At 44.7% G+C, this 12,066-nt stretch overlaps 1 protein-coding gene across 2 annotated transcripts in view; it reads left to right on the top strand.

Annotated features, from left to right (window-relative positions):
* LOC111162365 (hedgehog acyltransferase) overlaps positions 1-12,066 on the top strand; it is a 328,170-nt gene that overhangs the window by 267,480 nt on the left and 48,624 nt on the right. For both annotated transcript variants that reach the window (XM_022526736.1, XM_022526737.1), the window contains one exon: positions 325-469. In XM_022526736.1, coding sequence (XP_022382444.1) covers positions 325-469 — 145 coding nt within the window. The remainder of the gene's footprint in view (positions 1-324; positions 470-12,066) is intronic.

Below are 12,066 nucleotides of genomic sequence, written 5' to 3'. Positions count from 1 at the left end.
AGCGCTCCCAGCCCTGCAGGTCTGCACACAGAGAACATGTGGAGGCATTGCAGCCACATCTGAGCTAGCTTCAGTGCTCATGTCACACACATCATGGGGGAGCCCGTGGGGCAGGAGGAAGAACAAATTGGGGGTGTGTATCGCCACTTTCCTTAGACCAGAGTGTGCCTGTCACAGGAATAGAGGTTTTAAGAACAGCTGAAGTCACGGCCTTGCTTGGGCTCTGGGTTGGGTATCTTGGGCAGGTGCCTGCCGAGGGCCAGGAGGCACTTCAGCACTGCTTTCCTGCCCCCGCGATGAGACACTTCCTGTCTTTTCCCGCAGGTCCAGTTCCTCTCCCCACAAGCCCGCCGTCGGTTTCACGCCGCCCTTGCGTCTTGTTCCACCTCCATGCTCATCCTGTCCAACCTGGTGTTTCTTGGGGGCAGCCAAGTGGGAAAAATCTACTGGAACAGGATCTTCGTACAAGGTAAGTTGCCCAATGGCGCTGTTTTCGTCCATTTCTTGTTTCCTGCGTATGCTGTTGGTACCTTGAATGAGTTAAGGGGGAAGTGTTATTTGTTCTGTTCATGGTATGTGACCCTTGAAATACAAACCAGAAACAATACCCTGTGTTGAGCTGTGTCTTTCAGGGTCCCCTCCTTTGCTGTACCTCTTATCTAGCACATGTGACAGTGATCTTGAAAAGGTACTGTCCCAACTCTCCCAAACTCTACCTTTGCCTTCTGCTAAGTTACTCCTCTGGTTTTGTTTTGTTTTGTTTTGTTTTTAAAGACTTTATTTATTTATTTGACACAGAGAGAGAGAGATCACAAGTAGGCAGAGAGGCAGGGAGAGAGAGAGGAAGGGAAGCAGGCTCTCTGCTGAGCAGAGAGCCCGATGTGGGACTCGATCCCAGGACCCTGAGATCATGACCTGAGCCGAAGGCAGAGGCTTAACCCACTGAGCCACCCAGGCGCCCCACTCCTCTGGTTTTTAAAATGTCTCCTAATCTTCCTTCCTCATCATCCCAGCCTTCAGTATACTGCGGAGTCTAACCTTGCTTCATTTCCACTCTGAGCGTCTTGCCAGGGAAGGTCCTAGAAGTCCCACTGTGCTCCCTTGCAGCTGTGGCCACGGCACCTGGGTTTGCCATGGCTCTTTGTTGTGGACATTTCTGACTGAGCACTGGGATGCCAGCAGTAGTGGTCAGCCTCATGTTTACTGTGCATTAGGTGGCATGTTCCAGTGTCTACAGCAAAGCCACACCTGCAGCAGGTCAAATGCTAGTCTCTGGGAATTGCTATGAAAACTGCATTCAGAATCAAGCATCATTGATTGATGGGCCCCACTTCCTTTGGGCTGGAGCTAGGAGTTCTATCACAGCCTTAGAAGAATCGGGAGAGTGGGAGCTGCTGGTATGCATGTTGGCAGTTCACTGGTGGTGAAAAGCAAAGGTTCCCTGTTCTGTTTCCCTGCCCAGTGGTGGGGTTTTGTGCCTCTGGTTTGTGAAGTTTTGCTAAGCAGTGGTGACGTGACTACATGGCCGGGTTATCGTCTCTACATCTGGGTCCCTGAGGGGTTGGCGGTGCTTTCACTGCATCTTTTCTCATTCCGGATGTAACCCTGGTATAGCTGCATGATCCCAGAATAACACATCACAAGTCTGAAGCGTGGCAGCTTGGGGGAGCCAGGCTCATGGAGGTCACGGGAGAGCCCCCATCTGCTTTCCTCGTCATCACAAACCTCTCTTTGATCTTGCCTTCTGAGAATTGTCTTAGCCAGTGGTTCCTGAAGAGACAATGTGCTTTTTTTTTTTTTTTTTAAGATTTTATTTATTTGACAGGCAGAGATCACAAGTGGAGAGGCAGGTAGAGAGAGAGGGGGAAGCAGGCTCCCCACTGAGCAGAGAGGCCAGTTCGGGGCTCGATCCCAGGACCGTGAGATCATGACCTGAGCCGAAGACAGAGGTTTTAACCCATTGAGCTACCCAGGTGCCCCGACAATGTGCTTTTTAAGTGGAAGCCGTCCTTTAATAAAGATGGAAGCTAATGGGTGCAGAAGAGCTGGAGATTAAAAAACACTCCTCATCATGGGCGATGATGTCTTACTTTTCTTGCCTCCCCCAATGTAGCATGATGCCAAGAACACTGTGACTTGGGGGAAAATGTTGACTTGGGGTTTGCTGGTCACATGAGCAAGAAGGCTCCAGTCTTTGCTTCAGGAAATCAAACATCAGGTGTTTGCTACTTCCAAGGCACTGAGACTAGAGAATTAAAAGTGAAGCACACACATGTAGGAGCCAACGTGCAAACAGAAACATGTCCACAGACTGAGGTAGCTGTTGTGCTGCATGTGTGAGTGCATTGCTAGAGGTCACAAGACAAAGTGGCTGCCCTCCCACAAAGGTTGGCTCTCACAGAAGAGGTGGCATTGGAATTGGAGGTTTGTTTTTTGTTTTTAAGGTTTTATTTATTTATTTGACAGAGAGAGCACAAGCAGGGAGAGCAGCAGGCAGAGGGAGAGGGAGAAGTAGGCTCTCTACTGAGCTGGGAGCCTGATGCGGGGCTTGATCCTAGGACCCTGGGATCATGACTGAGCCACGCAGGTGCCCCTGGAATTGGAGTTTTGAGCATTAAGTAGGAACTTTCCAGGTGGAGAAGGCAGGTATATGGGGGTAATTAGCTGCTCTGTCGGGTCGTTCTAAACTCTCAGGGTTTTTTTCCCCACAGAAGTTTGTTCTTCTCACTGTTCAGTGCAGGTCCAGTGGCTTTTTCTAGGCAGTGACTCCAGGACCTAGTATGTTTCTATTTGATTTTTTGCTGTCTTGACCTGGCCTAAAGGGGGGGGATGAGAACACGGGGAGGTGCACAAGTGCCACACAAGATTTCTGCTCATGTTCCACTGGCCAGAAAGGGTCATGTGACCAAAAAAGTACAAGGTCACAAGATGTGGGGAAGTACACAGATATTAGTAGGTTATGTATGGCCCAGGAGGAGAGGGGACCTGGGGCAACTTGGAGGTGCCCAAGAGGCAGTTAAAAATGTGAGTTAGACTATGAAAAATAGCATAGAGTTTCATCAAAAAATTAAAATAGAGAAACCGTATGATCCACTACTGGAAATTTACCCAAAGAAAACGAAAACACTAGTTGGAGAAGTAGGTGTACCCCTGTGTTCATGGCAGCATTATTTACAATCGCCAAGATATGGAAGTGACCTAAGTGTCCATCAACAGATGGTTGGATAAAAAGATACAGTACATATACACAATGGAATATTAGCCATAAAAAGTCATCTTGTTATTTACGACATGGATGGACTTAGGGTATCATGTGAGGTGAAATACTCAGACAAAGAAGGGCAAATACCATGAGATTTCACTTATATGTAGAATCTGAAAAAAACAAAACAAACAAACCAGAAATAGACTTGTAAATGCAGAGAACAAACTGGTGGTTGCCACAGGGGAAAGGAGTTTGGGGGATGGGCGAAATAGGTGATGGGAATTAAGAAATCCAAACTTTCAGTTATGAAATAAGTCACAGAGATGAAAAGCATAGCGTAGGAAACACAGTTAATATATATTATAATAGCGTCATATGGAGGCAGACGGTAACTATACTTATTGTGGTGAACACAGTGTAGTGTACAGAATTGTTGAGTGACTGTGTTGTGCATCTGAAACTAATAGAACATTGCATGTCAACTACAATTCAATAATACCTTTTTTTAAATGTGAGTTGCAGTTGGAGAGGATGGAACTAAGAGTTGTGGGAGTCACAGGCATAACGGCAGGTGAGGTCATGGGAGTGGATACAGTTAGGCAGGGAGCAGGCACAGAGTGAGAAGGGAGCAGGGTGGAAGATGGCTCCTGGGCATGCTGGCCTTTATAGGGGCAGAGGAGAGATGGCAGCTGGAAGATGTTTTTTCTGTTTCTCAAAGGCATCAAGATTGAAGCATCATTTGCCCTGCGCCCTGTGGAGCTAACAGCTGGCACACAGGGTTCAGGGTTCTGAGAAAACCCGTATGCTTCTGCCAAGGGGGTCCTGCTGTGGCCCATGACTGGATCTATCCTTAGCGCCAGGTGCCTGAGTCCTGGAGACCAAATTTCCAAATATGGAGAGCTCTAGGGAAGCATTTTTCTCTGGGTTCTTGGGCCAGGGAAGCTCAGCTTAGGAGGCATTTAGTGTGTCAGAGATTCTTTTAGTCAGCCTGGTCCCATCTTCATCAGTCTGTCCCCTGGGCCCCCTGAGTCAGGGAATGTCTCCTGGGGATTTGACAGTTGCCTCATTTGTCTGTTCCCCACTGTGGGTCTTTGTCTCTGAGTAAATTTCAGTATCTCCTGGAGGAAAGTAAACCAGATGATGCCAAATCCCCGATCCTTGAGGACTCTAGGTTTCTCTTCATAACCAATTTGATTGACTTGATAGAAGGTTAGTATGAATATTCATGTTTGGGCACAAAAAATTCTAATGAGCTTATAGGATGCTTGCTCATACTCTGCTGGGGGTATTACACTAGCTTTCTAAAATTTAAAAAAAAATCTGAATTTTGAAACATCTTTGGACCCAGCGGTTTTGGATATGGGATTACTGTACTGTACATGTAGCTGCTGATGAATGACTCAGGTCTTTAACAGCCTGGTTGTCTGTGGCCTCTTCCTTCAGCCACGTGGAACCTTCTAGTCCACGACCCATGTCTGCTTGCTGAGGAACATGCAGTGCAGTGAGTGAGGGGAGAGTTCAAGCTCATATGAAATTCCCAGGTTTAATGGGAAGGTGGCCCTTCCCTGGCCGTAGTCAGCCCGGTCCCTGTGCACCTTGATCCTTGATGGACTGGGACCTGCTGCAATGACAGGAGCTGGTAGCAGGTGTCCTTCTAACAGCTCTTGCCTTGGTAAGTCCTGGAAGAACTGAGAGGGGGACAGCCAGGTGTCTGAGGCTAGGGCTTATAGAAGAGATTGCAAATTCCACCCCCTCCCATATAGTGGAGGGGCTGAGAAGATACCAAAGGGCTAGTTCTCAGGGATGCTGAGGGGGCTAGTTCTCAGGGAGCCTCTTACTGTATCACTGATATCCCTGGAAGCATCTCATGAGTAGCCTGAAGGAGTTGTCTTCAGTTCACTCTCTCCCTACCTTGGTGCAGCTCTGTTTGCTGGAAGGTACAAAGCTTGTCTTAGTAGTGTATGTAAACATGTCTAGCCTGTTCTCTATGGGGTTGGTGAGAGCAGGCTGTAAAACCAGACCCTTTCCTTTCTGCTGTGCACAGTGCCCCACTGCCCAGAACAGTGGACCGTGCCAGCCAAGGGTTGGGAATGCTGAGCGGCCTTTTGAAGGCTCTGGGATGTATCACACACAAATCATTATCAAGTGTTTTCTCTTGCTGCAGAGGTTGGAGAAGTAATGTTCAATTAATTGTGGAAGATAAGAATCTATATGTTTGCCTTTAAATAAAAAAGTCCCAAAACTTGTGTTATTGAAATTTACTTCTGGCAGCTTGAGGAATGTGAATGTTTGGGCCTCAGATATTTAAAGAGCTTAGTTGGCTCAAGGGATCTGAGAAGGATGTGGTCTGGGAATTTGGTCCCCAGGCCTGCTCTTGGAGGGACCCCACTATGTGATGCTTTGTGGAGGCAAACTCAGATTGCTTCTTTCAAAAGCATCTGTCGATGGAAAAGAGTGCTCTTGTGTCAGCCTGAAATCCTTGATATTGAAATATAAGTTTATCTTTTGAACAAGCAGATGATGACTGCTTTATAACTCAGAAATATCAGTGAGTTATAACTCCCAAGTCTGTAAGATCAAGTTCTATAAACCGGTTGTGTCTCAAGCATCCTCACTGTGCCCTGTAGTCCTGTCACAGCAGGGGAAAAAAGATGTTCAGCAGGGATCGGTAGATATTGGGAATATATCTGGCTTTGAGGAGGCCATGGGCTTTATCAGTGTTGTTTGGGTGCAGGATAGTGTTCTTCTGGAAGGACCATCCACTTTCCTTAGCAGTAGACACGGGCTCTATAAAAAAGGGACTTAATCATTTCCCAGGAAGTGGGTTTTGCAGTGCTAGGAGTTTGGTAGAGGCATGGCATCCTCCAAACATTCTCCTGCCTGACTCCTCATTACACACACACACACACACACACACACACACACACATTTACACTTGCACACTCCCTCCTTTTGTTGCCTGATCTAGTTAGGCAAACTCTATCTCAGCACTTAGTTCCCAGAGTGGCCCTGTGCCAAGGCAAGGAGAATTTGGTTCTTTCCTCTCCAGATTGCAATGAGAGAGGAACTAGTAATTATTTAATTCAGGTCAGAACCTTTACACTCCCCATATTCGCTTACTGTTTCTAGCTGAGAGAGGAGAAAGTATATTTTCTTCCTGATTACTAGCTTGTCCAAGCAGTTTATTTGTCTCCTGACTCAGATGACTCTGGACAGGCATTGTATTTAAAGCTGAACTGGGGTTTCGCACTGGAAATTCAGGAATGCTGTGGTTAAATAGACACTCATTCCCCTCACATCTTAAGTTCTTGGGACTAAAATTTAATTTTTGATGAGAGAAGACGGGGCAGTCATCAGCGTCTCGGGGCCTTCCCCTGTGATTATGTTGTCTCACTATCTTTAGTAGCCTTTACCTTCACAGGGAGTTTCTTTTGCTCCAGTGGATTCTGCTTTTGCCTCACTGGATCCCCTGCAAGTTCCAGAAGAGTTAGAGGAGCAGGAGCTTCCCGCCCACTGTACTAGTGGTACACTTGATACATAGATACAGGTTGTATGGTTTATCCTTGGTTGCACAGTGGTCCATTTATGGCCATTCTTGGAATCTGAATTTCAAGACTTTCAGAGGTCTTGGTTTCTTTCTTCCCCTCCCTTCCTCTCTCTCTCTCTCCCTTCTTTCTTTCCTTCCTCTCTCTCTCTTTCTTTCTTGGTTTTATTTATCTTTCTTTCTTTCTTCCTTTCTTCCTTCCTTCCTCTCTCTCTCTTTCTTTCTTGGTTCGTTCTTTCTTTCTTTCTTCCTTCCTTCCTTCCTTTCTTCCTCTCTCTCTCTTTCTTTCTTGGTTTTATTTTTCTTTCTTTCTTCCTTCCTTCCTTCCTTCCTTTCTTTCTTTCCTTCCTCTCTCTCTCTTTCTTTCTTGGTTTTATTTATTTATTTTTCAGAGAGAGAGAGAGCACAAGCAGGGGGAGTGCCAGGCAGCGGGAGAAGCAGGCTCCCCGCTGAGCAGAGAGCCCGATGTGGGACTCGATCCCAGGACTCTGGGATCATGACCTGAGCAAAAGGCAGGTGCTTAACTGACTGAGCCACCAGGTCTGAGCAAACCAGGTCTTGGTTTCTTCTTTACTCTGTGCCATGTGGTCACCCAGATGGCTTGGGCAGGGGTACTTCAGGCCAAGTCACTAGGTGTAGGACACAAGAAATAGTGAGTGGGCGTTCTTATCCAGCAGTCCTCCTGGGGTTAGTTAAAGCGGAGGGAATTTCTAAAATATCTAGGAAGGAATTTCAATCATAGTACATTTAACTTTCTGTGAGGTTGTAGGAAACTTTTTTCTGTTAACTAGGAGTTTCTGTGAATTCATTTGGGAAGAGTTTTATGGAATATGGGAACATTATAAATTAGTCTTTAAATAGAATATCACGTAAAGACTAGTAGAATTTAGACACTGTTAATCAAATAAAAATAATTTTGACTTTTACTATTCTATTAGCATGTAATATTTGAAGTCTCTACTTCTCACTGGCTCCAATCCACCTGCCCCCAATCATACATGTGCAGGGTGATATTCTAAAGTATATTACAATCAAATCATTATGTTATATACCTTAAAATAATACAATTTTATATGCCAATCATATCTCAATAAAACAGGGGGGGAGGGAAAAAGGTTTATTACAAATATGTTAGTAGAAATTAAAATCAAACCAAAATAATTTTAAAAATTTAAGTAAGTCCTCTTCATTCTCTAACCGTGCATCTAGCTGCTCACCACATATCTATATTTACTATATACGAGGGTGTCTGCAGCAGGATTCCCAGCCCTGTACTCTAAGGCCCACACCAGGAAATCTCTTGGGATTTCAGTGCATACGTGGTTTCCAAAACGAACCACACATCCTAGGATTTATGTTATTAATTTATTTGATGGCTTATTGCAATTACTGTGACACCTTCTGTTACGGGGGTAGGAACAGTTCAGCAGCTGGGCCAAGCACATGCCGGATGTGGATAAAAGCTCTTTTACCCACTGCTTCAGGAACCAGTGCCTTATGCAAAGATAAAATCTGAAATGGTAACTATTCTAGTCTTTATCACATGTACCAGTAGCCAAGAGACCCTGTTTACCACACTGTCTCCACCAGTCACTACTGAGCATTTGTTAAAGGTATTAAAAAATTTAGTGTATGTAATGTGGAATTTAATAACATTTTGTAACAAAGTTCTGCAAGAACTACCATCACCAGGTGTCTCAGCTCTGGGACAAATTCTTTCGTGCAGCAGGACCCTTTGCCCATTGCTGGGTTTGTTTCCCTTTACCATTGCCCTGGGCACTGACCAACTGTTTTCTGCCACTGCCTGCATTTGTTTGCTGTGGTTGCTGTAACAAATCATTACAAATTGGATGCCCTAAAGCAATATAAATCTATCTGTCACTATTCTAGAGGCCAGAAATCTGAATTCAGTCTGGCTGGACCAAAGTCAAAGTGTTGGCAAGACTGGTTTCTTCTGGAGGCTCTAGGGTAGAACCTCTTTCTTTGCCTTTTCCAACTTCCAGAGGCTGCCTACATCCCTTGGTTCATGGTTGACCTTCCTCCTCTTCGAACTTCTCTCTCTGTTCCACTATTTCCGTCCTCACCGTGCCTTCTGTCTGATTCCTCGTGTCTCTCTTATAAGGAATCTATGGTTACATCTGACCCACCTGGATAAGCCAGGATAATCTTCCCATATCCAGATCCTTAACTTGATCACATCTGCAAAGTCCTTTTTACCAAGTAAGGTAACCTTCATGAGTTTCAGAGATGAGGGCATAGTCATCTCTAGAGGAGCCATTATTTATTCTGGAATAGCACAATAAGGTAACAGCCGTGATCAAACAGAACAGCCTTCCTGTGGCACCACTGTGATAGATTCTTCCTAAAGAGTTTTGATTTTAAAATGGCAAATTGGGGGCACCTGGGTGGCTCAGTGGGTTAAGCCGCTGCCTTCGGCTCAGGTCATGATCTCAGGGTCCTGGGATCGAGTCCCGCATCGGTTCTTTCTTTCCTTCCTCTCTCTCTCTTTCTTTCTTGGTTTTATTTATCTTTCTTTCTTTCTTCCTTTCTTCCTTCCTTCCTCTCTCTCTCTTTCTTTCTTGGTTCGTTCTTTCTTTCTTTCTTCCTTCCTTCCTTCCTTTCTTCCTCTCTCTCTCTTTCTTTCTTGGTTTTATTTTTCTTTCTTTCTTCCTTCCTTCCTTCCTTCCTTTCTTTCTTTCCTTCCTCTCTCTCTCTTTCTTTCTTGGTTTTATTTATTTATTTTTCAGAGAGAGAGAGAGCACAAGCAGGGGGAGTGCCAGGCAGCGGGAGAAGCAGGCTCCCCGCTGAGCAGAGAGCCCGATGTGGGACTCGATCCCAGGACTCTGGGATCATGACCTGAGCAAAAGGCAGGTGCTTAACTGACTGAGCCACCAGGTCTGAGCAAACCAGGTCTTGGTTTCTTCTTTACTCTGTGCCATGTGGTCACCCAGATGGCTTGGGCAGGGGTACTTCAGGCCAAGTCACTAGGTGTAGGACACAAGAAATAGTGAGTGGGCGTTCTTATCCAGCAGTCCTCCTGGGGTTAGTTAAAGCGGAGGGAATTTCTAAAATATCTAGGAAGGAATTTCAATCATAGTACATTTAACTTTCTGTGAGGTTGTAGGAAACTTTTTTCTGTTAACTAGGAGTTTCTGTGAATTCATTTGGGAAGAGTTTTATGGAATATGGGAACATTATAAATTAGTCTTTAAATAGAATATCACGTAAAGACTAGTAGAATTTAGACACTGTTAATCAAATAAAAATAATTTTGACTTTTACTATTCTATTAGCATGTAATATTTGAAGTCTCTACTTCTCACTGGCTCCAATCCACCTGCCCCCAATCATACATGTGCAGGGTGATATTCTAAAGTATATTACAATCAAATCATTATGTTATATACCTTAAAATAATACAATTTTATATGCCAATCATATCTCAATAAAACAGGGGGGGAGGGAAAAAGGTTTATTACAAATATGTTAGTAGAAATTAAAATCAAACCAAAATAATTTTAAAAATTTAAGTAAGTCCTCTTCATTCTCTAACCGTGCATCTAGCTGCTCACCACATATCTATATTTACTATATACGAGGGTGTCTGCAGCAGGATTCCCAGCCCTGTACTCTAAGGCCCACACCAGGAAATCTCTTGGGATTTCAGTGCATACGTGGTTTCCAAAACGAACCACACATCCTAGGATTTATGTTATTAATTTATTTGATGGCTTATTGCAATTACTGTGACACCTTCTGTTACGGGGGTAGGAACAGTTCAGCAGCTGGGCCAAGCACATGCCGGATGTGGATAAAAGCTCTTTTACCCACTGCTTCAGGAACCAGTGCCTTATGCAAAGATAAAATCTGAAATGGTAACTATTCTAGTCTTTATCACATGTACCAGTAGCCAAGAGACCCTGTTTACCACACTGTCTCCACCAGTCACTACTGAGCATTTGTTAAAGGTATTAAAAAATTTAGTGTATGTAATGTGGAATTTAATAACATTTTGTAACAAAGTTCTGCAAGAACTACCATCACCAGGTGTCTCAGCTCTGGGACAAATTCTTTCGTGCAGCAGGACCCTTTGCCCATTGCTGGGTTTGTTTCCCTTTACCATTGCCCTGGGCACTGACCAACTGTTTTCTGCCACTGCCTGCATTTGTTTGCTGTGGTTGCTGTAACAAATCATTACAAATTGGATGCCCTAAAGCAATATAAATCTATCTGTCACTATTCTAGAGGCCAGAAATCTGAATTCAGTCTGGCTGGACCAAAGTCAAAGTGTTGGCAAGACTGGTTTCTTCTGGAGGCTCTAGGGTAGAACCTCTTTCTTTGCCTTTTCCAACTTCCAGAGGCTGCCTACATCCCTTGGTTCATGGTTGACCTTCCTCCTCTTCGAACTTCTCTCTCTGTTCCACTATTTCCGTCCTCACCGTGCCTTCTGTCTGATTCCTCGTGTCTCTCTTATAAGGAATCTATGGTTACATCTGACCCACCTGGATAAGCCAGGATAATCTTCCCATATCCAGATCCTTAACTTGATCACATCTGCAAAGTCCTTTTTACCAAGTAAGGTAACCTTCATGAGTTTCAGAGATGAGGGCATAGTCATCTCTAGAGGAGCCATTATTTATTCTGGAATAGCACAATAAGGTAACAGCCGTGATCAAACAGAACAGCCTTCCTGTGGCACCACTGTGATAGATTCTTCCTAAAGAGTTTTGATTTTAAAATGGCAAATTGGGGGCACCTGGGTGGCTCAGTGGGTTAAGCCGCTGCCTTCGGCTCAGGTCATGATCTCAGGGTCCTGGGATCGAGTCCCGCATCGGGCTCTCTGCTCAGCAGGGAGCTTGCTTCCCTCTCTCTCTCTGCCTGCCTCTCTGCCTACTTGTGATCTCTGTCTGTCAAATAAATAAATAAAATCTTTAAAAAAAATAAAATAAAATGGCAAGTTGGATATGCCACTAGCACCATTAAAATGAGTATCAGCCTGTAAAAAGAAATGGTACTTGAATTTCTAGAAGTATACATGTAAGGTTTGTCATCTTGAAGGTATTTAGAAAGTCATATAGGGGAAAGCAACAGCTTTGCCTGCTCAGCCCAGTTCCCCATTTCTTTGGGAACAAAGCTCTCCCATGCCACTCTAAATCTGTGCCATCTTGTGGGGCTCACACTACATCTGAGATCTTGGGTCAGCATGTGACCAGGACTGGCCAGTCAGTATGGTCCATCTCCCCATGCAGAGAAATTCCAGAGTTTCTGTTGGAACTGTGAGGAAGGAAAAACATTTCTTTTTTTAAAAATTTTATGT

This window comes from Enhydra lutris, unplaced genomic scaffold (genome assembly GCF_002288905.1).
Source record: "Enhydra lutris kenyoni isolate GAN:26980312 unplaced genomic scaffold, ASM228890v2 scaffoldscaffold91, whole genome shotgun sequence".
Taxonomy (NCBI): domain Eukaryota; kingdom Metazoa; phylum Chordata; class Mammalia; order Carnivora; family Mustelidae; genus Enhydra; species Enhydra lutris.
The sequence above is the reverse complement of the archived record's forward strand: the minus strand, read 5'-3'. Positions and strand labels throughout refer to the sequence as shown.